The sequence below is a fragment of the Schistocerca nitens genome, chromosome 4 (genome assembly GCF_023898315.1).
Source record: "Schistocerca nitens isolate TAMUIC-IGC-003100 chromosome 4, iqSchNite1.1, whole genome shotgun sequence".
Classification (NCBI taxonomy): domain Eukaryota; kingdom Metazoa; phylum Arthropoda; class Insecta; order Orthoptera; family Acrididae; genus Schistocerca; species Schistocerca nitens.
The window spans coordinates 971,840,789-971,851,493 of NC_064617.1; the positions used below are offsets into that span (position 1 = coordinate 971,840,789).

Genomic DNA, 10,705 nt, shown 5'->3' on the forward strand with positions numbered 1-10,705 from the left:
ATGAACAGCAAATATTTACATGGGCATGGGTTTTTCAGTGTGTCTACTGCAAAGAAGTCTTGGTTACATTCGTAAGCGGTTCTCAACCATGACGCAATTCTGCGGCGTGCCGCGCATATCTGTTGTTAGAACAAGATGGGACTGACATAGAGAGAGAGTACCGGAAGCGAGATTCGATCCTCATATCTCGCGCTTATGAAACCAAACGCTTACTCGCTTGGCTGCGCAATTCTTGGCTGCCACCGACCATAGGAAGTATGTAAAACACTCCATCTTCAGGCCACAAGTGGTCCATCGGGACCATCCGACCGCCGTGTCATCCTCAGTTGAGAATGCGGATAGGAGGGGCGTGTGGTCAGCACACCACTCTCCTGGTCGTTATGATGATTTTCTTTGACCAGATCGATTAGCTCCTCAATTGGCATCACGAGGCCGAGCGCACGCCGAAAAATGGCGACAGCGCATGGCGGCCCGGATGGTCACCCATCCAAGTACCGGCCACGCCCGACAGCGCTTAACTTCGGTGATCTCACGGGAACCGGAGTATCCACCGCGGCAAGGCCGTTTGCCCATAGGAAGTATGTAAGCACACGTAAAATATTCAAACTCGATTTTATGAAAACGGCGACAACTGAATTTTGCTACTTACGTATGTTGAAATCCTACTCGTGCTCTACACAGCCGGTCAATGAAATACAAATCGATGACGAGAATATCTGCGATGTTCTGGTTTCCCGACAAAATAAGCGCAATGACAGCTCTCTGCCTCGAAGGCACCTAGGTTGCAGACGCCATTTTGAAGGTTAGTATAGTGCATCCACCGATCGGAAAATCATGAAGCTACAGCAGCTGAAGCGGGAATATTATTTCACTATGTTATACAACAAATTCAGCATTTTTTTCAACTGAAATCGGCCGAGAAAAAAAATGCGTTGCATTACTTGCTGAATGCCTTTCTTAGCCCTATATATACAGGGTGATTAAAAAAGAATACCACAACTTTAGGAATTTAAAACTCTGCAACGACAAAAGACAGAGCTTAGCACTATCTGTCGGCGAATTAAGGGAGCTATAAAGTTTCATTTAGTTGTACATTCGTTCGCTTGAGGCGCTGTTGACTAGGCGTCAGCGTCAGTTGATGCTAAGATGGCGACCGCTCAACAGAAAGCTTTTTGTGTTATTGAGTACGGCAGAAGTGAATCGACGACAGTTGTTCAGCGTGCATTTCGAAGGAAGTATGGTGTTAAACCTCCTGATAGGTGGTGTATTAAACGTTGGTATAAACAGTTTACAGAGAATGGGTGTTTGTGCAAAGGGAAACGTTCTGGACGGCCGAGAACGAGTGATGAAAATGTAGCACGCATCCAGCAAGCATTTGTTCGCAGCCCAGGAAAATCGACTCGCAGAGCTAGCAGAGAGCTACAAATTCCACAATCAACTGTATGGAGAGTCCTACGAAAAAGGTTAGTTATGAAACCTGAACGTCGACTACCCGAGGCGATGGATCGGCCGCCAGGCAGCCCGTGACAGACCACTTCATCACTGGCCTCCAAGAAGCCCTGATCTTACCCCCTGCGATTTTTTCTTATGGGGGTATGTTAAGGATATGGTGTTTCGGCCACCTCTCCCAGCCACCATTGATGATTTGAAACGAGAAATAACAGCAGCTATCCAAACTGTTACGCCTGATATGCTACAGAGAGTGTGGAACGAGTTGGAGTATCGGGTTGATATTGCTCGTGTGTCTGGAGGGGACCATATTGAACATCTCTGAACTTGTTTTTGAGTGAAAAAAAACCTTTTTAAATACTCTTTGTAATGATGAATAACAGAAGGTTATGTTTCTTTCATTAAATACACATTTTTAAAGTTGTGGTATTCTTTTTGAATCACCCTATATATATATATATATATATATATATATATCACAGCTCTACAATAACTTGATTATTTGAGATATTTTCACAATGCTTTGCACACACATACAAAAACTCAAAAAGTTTTTTTAGGCATTCACAAATGTTCGATATGTGCCCCTTTAGTGATTCGGCAGACATCAAGCCGATAATCAAGTTCCTCCCACACTCGGCGCAGCATGTCCCCATCAATGAGTTCGAAAGCATCGTTGATGCGAGCTCGCAGTTCTGGCACGTTTCTTGGTAGAGGAGGTTTAAACACTGAATCTTTCACATAATCCCACAGAAAGAAATCGCATGGGGTTAAGTCAGGAGAGCCTGGAGGCCATGACATGAATTGCTGATCATGATCTCCACCACGACCGATCCATCGGTTTTCCAGTCTCCTGTTTAAGAGATGCCGAACATCATGATGGAAGTGCGGTGGAGCACCATCCTGTTGAAAGATGAAGTCGGCGCTGTCGGTCTCCAGTTGTGGCATGAGCCAATTTTCCAGCATGTCCAGATACACGTGTGCTGTCGTTTTTTTCGCAGAAGAAAAAGGGGCTGTAAACTTTAAACCGTGAGATTGCACAAAACACGTTAACTTTTGGTGAATTGCGAATCTGCTGCACGAATGCGTGAGTATTCTCTACCGCCCAGATTCGCACATTGTGTCTGTTCACTTCACCATTAAGAAAAAATGTAGCTTCATCACTGAAAACAAGTTTCGCACTGAACGCATCCTCTTCCAAGAGCTGTTGCAACCGCGCCGAAAATTCAAAGCGTTTGGCTTTGTCATCGGGTGTCAGGGCTTGTAGCAATTGTAAACGGTAAGGCTTCTGCTTTAGCCTTTTCCGTAAGATTTTCCAAACCGTCGGCTGTGGTACGTTTAGCTCCCTGCTTGCTTTATTCGTCGACTTCCGAGGGCTACGCGTGAAACTTGCCCGCACGCGTTCAACCGTTTCTTCGCTCACTGCGGGCCGACCCGTTGATTTCCCCTTACAGAGGCAACCAGAAGCTTTAAACTGCGCATACCATCGCCGAATAGAGTTAGCAGTTGGTGGATCTTTGTTGAACTTCGTCCTGAAGTGTCGTTGCACTGTTATGACTGACTGATGTGAGTGCATTTCAAGCACGACATACGCTTTCTCGGCTCCTGTCGCCATTTTGTCTCCTCACTGCGCTCTCGAGCGCTCTGGCGGCAGAAACCTGAAGTGCGGCTTCAGCCGAACAGAACTTTATGAGTTTTTCTACGTATCTGTAGTGTGTCGTGACCATATGTCAATGAATGGAGCTACAGTGAATTTATGAAATCGCTTCAATCATTTGTAATAGCCCTATATATTGGAGAAAAATTGCGTCACGAAATTTTAACCCTGATGCCAGTAGGAACCAAAATTACTAATGTTGCGTTTAAACTATGGAAACTTGCTCCGATTGGCAGCGCATTCTCATTCGTGTGTTGTTCAGAGAATCCGGCAACAGGGCAATCCCGTGGACAATCGGAGGACGTGGTGCCAAGTTTTCGTAGTTTAAAAATGCTGCGTTGTCGAACTACACAGCTTCAGTAATTTTGGCTCCTACTGGCATCAGCTCCTCCAGGGCTAAAATTTCGTGACGCAATTTTTCTCCACCCTGCATATAGGATGGTTCAGCTGGCAGCTTAACGCTCTCGTTCTACGAAACAAGCAACGTTATACTTGGCCCTCAAAAAGCACGCTTGAGATTTTCATATTATCTCAAGCGCTAAGCACAAGTGGTTCCTTTCGGAGAAAAGAGAACCACTTGTATGAATATTAAGAGCTCAGATGCAAACCCAGTTCTAAGCAAAGAAGGGAAAGCAGAAAGGTGGAAGGAGTATATAGACGGTCTATACAAGGGCGATGTACTTGAGGAAAATGTTATGGAAATGGAAGAGGATGTAGATGAAAATGAAAGGGGAGATATGATACTGCGTGAAGAGTTTGACAGAGCACTGAAAGACCTGAGTCGAAACAAGGCCCCGGGAGTAGACAAAATTCCATTAGAACTACTGACGGCCTTGGGAGAGCCAGTCCTGACAAAACTCTACCATCTGGTGAGCAAGATGTATGAGACAGGCGAAATACCCTCAGACTTCAAAAAGAATATAATAATTCTAATCCCAAAGAAAGCAGGTGTTCACAGATGTGAAAATTACCGAACTATCAGTTTAATAAGTCACGGCCGCAAAATACCAACGCGAATTCTTTACAGACGAATGGAAAAACTAGTAGAAGTCGACCTAGGGGAAGATCAGTTTGGATTCCGTAGAAATATTGGAACACGTGAGACAATACTGACCCTACGACTTATCTTAGAAGCTAGATTAAGAGAAGGCAAACCTACGTTTCTAGCATTTGTAGACTTAGAGAAAGCTTTTGACAATGTTGACTGGAATACTCTCTTTCAAATTCTGAAGGTAGCAGGGATAAAACATAGGGAGCGAAAGGCTATTTACAATTTGTACACAAACCAGATGGCAGTTATAAGAGTCGAGGGACATGAAAGGGAAGCAGTGGTTGGGAAGGGAGTGAGACAGAGTTGTAGCCTGTCCCTGATGTTATTCAATCTGTATATTGAGCAAGCAGTGAAGAAAACAAAAGAAAAATTCTGAGTAGGTATTAAAATCCATGGAGAAGAAATAAAAACTTTGAGGTTCGCCGATGACATTGTAATTCTGTCAGAGAAAGCAAAGGTCTTAGAAGAGCAGTTGAATGGAATGAATAGTGTCTTGAAAGGAGGATATAAGATGAACATCAACAAAAGCAAAACGAGGATAATGGAATGTACTCGAATTAAGTCGGGTGATGCTGCAGGAATTAGATTAGGAAATGAGACACTTAAAGTAGTAGAGGAGTTTTGCTACTTGGGGAGCAAAATAACTGATGATGGTCGAAGTAGAGAGGATATAAAATGTAGACTGGCAATGGCAAGGAAAGCGTTTCTGAAGAAGAGAAATTTGTTAACATCGAGTATAGATTTAAGTGTCAGGAAGTCGTTTCTGAAAGTGTTTGTATGGAGTGTAGCCATGTATGGAAGTGAAACATGGACGATAAATAGTTTATAGAAGTGGTGCTAAAGAACAATGCTGAATATTAGATGGGTAGATAACATAACTAATGAGGGGGTGTTGAATAGGATTGGGGAGAAGAGAAGTTTGTGGCACAACTTGACTAGAAGAAGGGATCGGTTGGTAGGACATGTTCTGAGGCATCAAGGGATCACCAATTCAGTATTGGAGGGCAGCGTGGAGGGTAAAAATCGTAGAGGGAGACCAAGAGATGAGTACATCAAGCAGATTCAGAAGGATGTGGGTTGCAGTAGGTACTGGGAGATGAAGAAGTTTGCACAGGATAGAGTAGCATGGAGAGCTGCATCAAACCAGTCTCAGGACTGAAGACCACAACAACAAGCACAAGTATTCAGCCCCTACCGGCAGGGGCGATCCTAGAAGTCGGTCAAGGGGGGGGGGGGGCTAATGGGGGGGAGGGGTTTTGGGGGAATGGAATATCGCTTAACAAAAGAAGAGTTTGGTTCCTCTACCGACAAAATGGTAAAATTTAGTGTTGCTTAATGTAGTTTTTGGTAACTGATTTGGAGTTCAGGGTAAAAAATAATAAGACGCCTATTTTAAGTTAGATAATATTTATTGGTTTAGATGGTGAGCTATTTTCCACTCTTATTCTTTTGTTAAAATGTGTTTGAAATACATTGTAACCTATATTGGTACATAATTATTTAACAATATGATTGAATCTGTTGGAGTAATATATTCGCTGATTTCTGAAGTCATTTTATACAGTGTAATATGATACTCCATGAGGGGGGGGGGCTTTGTAGCCCCCATAGCCCCCCATCCCCCCCCCCCTGCCACCACCACTGTCCACCGGTCAGGATTTCTAGTATGGTGTTCAAGGAACTCCCTCTTACCACTGTACCAAGATTTGCGACTGCGCGTATTATTTCCCACATTCTACCTTTTTTGGTGTCCATTGACTAGTCATATTACGCCACCGGCTTAGTCGACCACTTACAAATTCTAAAACTAACGATTGCATAATTTTACCTAACAATTTTGTGAATTTTAGCAGCATAAAATACACTCCTGGAAATGGAAAAAAGAACACATTGACACCGGTGTGTCAGACCCACCATACTTGCTCCGGACACTGCGAGGGTGCTGTACAAGCAATGATCACACGCACGGCACAGCGGACACACCAGGAACCGCGGTGTTGGCCGTCGAATGGCGCTAGCTGCGCAGCATTTGTGCACCGCCGCCGTCAGTGTCAGCCAGTTTGCCGTGGCATACGGAGCTCCATCGCAGTCTTTAACACTGGTAGCATGCCGCGACAGCGTGGACGTGAACCGTATGTGCAGTTGACGGACTTTGAGCGAGGGCGTATAGTGGGCATGCGGGAGGCCGGGTGGACGTACCGCCGAATTGCTCAACACGTGGGGCGTGAGGTCTCCACAGTACATCGATGTTGTCGCCAGTGGTCGGCGGAAGGTGCACGTGCCCGTCGACCTGGGACCGGACCGCAGCGACGCACGGATGCACGCCAAGACCGTAGGATCCTACGCAGTGCCGTAGGGGACCGCACCGCCACTTGCCAGCAAATTAGGGACACTGTTGCTCCTGGGGTATCGGCGAGGACCATTCGCAACCGTCTCCATGAAGCTGGGCTACGGTCCCGCACACCGTTAGGCCGTCTTCCGCTCACGCCCCAACATCGTGCAGCCCGCCTCCAGTGGTGTCGCGACAGGCGTGAATGGAGGGACGAATGGAGACGTGTCGTCTTCAGCGATGAGAGTCGCTTCTGCCTTGGTGCCAATGATGGTCGTATGCGTGTTTGGCGCCGTGCAGGTGAGCGCCACAATCAGGACTGCATACGACCGAGGCACACAGGGCCAACACCCGGCATCATGGTGTGGGGAGCGATCTCCCACACTGGCCGTATACCACTGGTGATCGTCGAGGGGACACTGAATAGTGCACGGTACATCCAAACCGTCATCGAACCCATCGTTCTACCATTCCTAGACCGGCAAGGGAACTTGCTGTTCCAACAGGACAATGCACGTCCGCATGTATCCCGTGCCACCCAACGTGCTCTAGAAGGTGTAAGTCAACTACCCTGGCCAGCAAGATCTCCGGATCTGTCCCCCATTGAGCATCTTTGGGACTGGATGAAGCGTCGTCTCACGCGGTCTGCACGTCCAGCACGAACGCTGGTCCAACTGAGGCGCCAGGTGGAAATGGCATGGCAAGCCGTTCCACAGGACTACATCCAGCATCTCTACGATCGTCTCCATGGGAGAATAGCAGCCTGCATTGCTGCGAAAGGTGGATATACACTGTACTAGTGCCGACATTGTGCATGCTCTGTTGCCTGTGTCTATGTGCCTGTGGTTCTGTCAGTGTGATCATGTGATGTATCTGACCCCAGGAATGTGTCAATAAAGTTTCCCCTTCCTGGGACAATGAATTCACGGTGTTCTTATTTCAATTTCCAGGAGTGTAATTACATGGTTGTATTCGTCAGGTCGTCTGATTACGAAACTACTGTGATTATAAGCGTTAAGCATGGATCGAACTGACAACGTAATTAGTTTTAGCTTAGCCTTACGAAAGCAAGCTATTTTCCTTTCACTAGCCTCACGGACATGTTTAAATTAATAATGTTAACGAAATAACCAACTGTTCTGGAGTCGTGACAGCCCAGTCAATAGAGACCAAAAAAAGGTCGAATACCGAGAATAACTCGTGCAGACGGAAATTTTTGTACAAATATAGAAGGGAGTGCCACGAAAAACATAACAGAAATCCTGGCTGGTGAGAGATGAGTCTGGCGATGCAGATGAGTTTGAAAGTAACTTTTGTATGTTAATCTTGAATAACTCGAAAACCACGGCCTCTAGCGAAAATGTATCGCAGTACGAAATATAACTACATTAAACTTCCTACATAAAAGGACCTTCTTATTTTTTTCTGTAGGACAAATAGCTTGCGCGAAGTGAGCGAGAGAATGTGAAAATCTCGTGCGTGGTTTTTGAAGGCCACGTGTAACACTGCGAGTTGCATAAAACGATAGCGGTAAGGCCAACTGAATTATCCTGTACATACACTAAACTGAACTACTCCTGAACAGGCCATGAAGGCCCAACGGTACCGACCGGTCGCCGTATCATCCTCAACTCGCAGGCGTCACTGGATGCGGACACGGAGCGGCATGTGGTCAGCACACCGCTGACATACGTCAGTTTACGAGACTGGAGCCGCTACTTCTCAATCAAGTAGCTCCACACTCGCGCTGACCACTAAGCTACTAAGGGCGGACAGTTTAAAGTAAAAAGAAAAATATTTAAAATAATTTAAAAAACTTGATGTGTTTCCCTACGAAATAATAACACTAAATCCAGCTCTATGTCTCCTTTCAATAAATTTATATGAACTTTTAAAGTTGCAAAGTCCTTTTTGAAACTTCCTCTATATTTAGTAAACATAAAAGTTTAAAAGAAGTAGAAGCCAATTTGCCTAGTACAGACGGGAGAGAGCTACGCACCCGTTATCGGTTTTAAAGACGAACAATCTTGCAGGCGTTGGAGACATTGCTTTTTTCTTTTCTTTTTAACTATTTTCCATTCGATGCTCACACGCAAGTGCACGCGCGCTCACAGACACACACACACAATTAACTGTTTTTATGCTTGCATAATGGATTTGTACGTAGACGACAAAAGCTAGCGTCCATGATTTTCTTACTATACTGCTACGATTAAACCCTGATTCTTTAAAGAATCGAATTCCCATAGAATAAAACGCCTTCAAACAATATATTACTTTGCTGACCACTTAAGGGGCTCCGGAAAGGCTCAAAATCATGAAAAGTTCAATTTTTACTTTTTTGCGTTTTCTGAATCTGCAGACTATTACCTTTTAATAGATATATAATTTATTCAACTCCGAAGACTACAACTATTTTTAAATTTTTTTTGAAATGTGTTCTACATGGGCGTGACCCACTTTGGCGCTGTTAAACTGCTGTCAAATGGTGTTATTATTAACGTCCGTGTTCATCAGGTACATTTTAGTGATGTGAGATAAAGTATGTGTTGTGGCTAACTTGTGATGGTTCAATATACATCGCTGGTGTGATTGTCGATTGTTTCATGTTTATTTACTCTGTCGTTATCTCGAAAATATTCGTAATTAATTCTGTTTCTTGAGAGTCTGTTTTGTTGAAGTATAATAATGAGTAAAAGTAAAGTTATTAGAAATCCTCTGAAGGCTTTTAAGAAAAGGAGAAATGTTGGAAAGCCAAAGGTATGTGTTATTACTGTAAACAATAAAGACGATGAAAATGCCCAACATAGCTTGTGTCCCAAAGAAGAAGACAGTTGGTGTAAATATAACAAAGGATTGCTAACTGGTGAAGTGTACACTCATAAGCATAGTCTGCCTCATGCAATAATGGAGGTGATAAAACCTATTTTCAGAGACTTAGCAGCACCTGAACTGTTGAAAAAGTGTATTCACGGAAAAACTCAAAACCCCAATGAAAGTGTAAATAGTGTTATATGGTCGAGAATCCCCAAGACTGTATTTGTTGGAATAGAAACACTTCACTTTGGTGTGTATGATGCTGTTGCGACTTTCAATGATGGCAACATTGTAAGGTGCAAGGTATTTAGAAATATGGGAATGAAGATAGGTTCTAACATGGTACGAGCAATGCTTGCTTTAGACAAGGAACGCCTTCGGGCTGCAGACAGGGCTGTAAAGAGTCTAGAAATACAAGCAAGAGTAAACAGGAGGAGGAACAAGAGGAAGCTGGAGGAGGAGTTTGCAGAGGATGAAGATAATCCATCCTATGGACCTGGAATGCACTAAAAAGTTAATCCAATCTTTGTCGCTCGATTCCCAAAACTTTTATTTTCTCATACTAATTACATGTTTTCTAAGGATCTTCCAAACATATTTGTTTCAAACTTTCAGTAAATGTTACACAGTACCTTCTGCATAATTTAACACAACCTTTTTCCAAAAAACTGTATATTTTTGAATATATAAATAAAAAATTGCAAAAAATGTTGTGAATTTTCATTACAATTGAAAAAAAATCATCTTTAATAACTGAACTAAAATTTTGTAAAATCCCTGTGTTAAGTTGTAGCCCATATTCCAATAAACAATCTGTAGAAAGTTCAACTTCCTACCTCAAATACTTTGTGAGGAAAGATGTAATTTATAAGCGTTATTTTCACATTGCAAGTATAGGGCGTTCCGGAGCCCCTTAATGTGTTACATATTTGACGCCAAGCATGTAAGCGGGAAGAAATTTTGGAAAGGTTTTGAACTGCGTATTATTATTATCAAAAGCTGGATGAGTATAGTCTAGCTGATCTGCGCTCCATTTTTAACAAAAGTTAGTTTTACACTTATCTCAATGTTTATGACGTCTCCTGAACTACGTCTCGTAAACTGATGTAATTTTGCAGGTATGGTAAGTGGTATAGGCGGATCCTGTTTGCAGCATGTGTCATTAACAAAGAAGCAAAAAATTAAAATCTCTAGCGTGATTCTAAAGTTTTACTGCGAAAACGAAGTAAGCAATAAACTTTTTCCTTTCACCATTTTGTGGGGCGTGTCAGCAAAAAAGTTTCTCAAACATTTGAAATTATGTGTAAAGTTTGTTGGAAGCTACCAAGTGCCCACATTCCCAAATACGAATAAAATATGGGTAGTTTGCGTGCCATGATTTACGCTGACTCAAGATATATAC

General features: G+C 43.5%; 1 protein-coding gene across 1 annotated transcript in view; it reads left to right on the forward strand.

The window, feature by feature from the left end:
• The window catches only part of LOC126253663 (uncharacterized), a 405,400-nt gene extending 395,498 nt beyond the window's left edge, over positions 1–9,902 (forward strand). The window contains exon 2 of the mRNA XM_049955181.1: positions 9,247–9,902. Within this exon, the coding sequence (XP_049811138.1) occupies positions 9,247–9,813 (567 nt within the window). The 3' untranslated portion in view covers positions 9,814–9,902. The remainder of the gene's footprint in view (positions 1–9,246) is intronic.
• Positions 9,903–10,705: the final 803 nt, after the last annotated feature.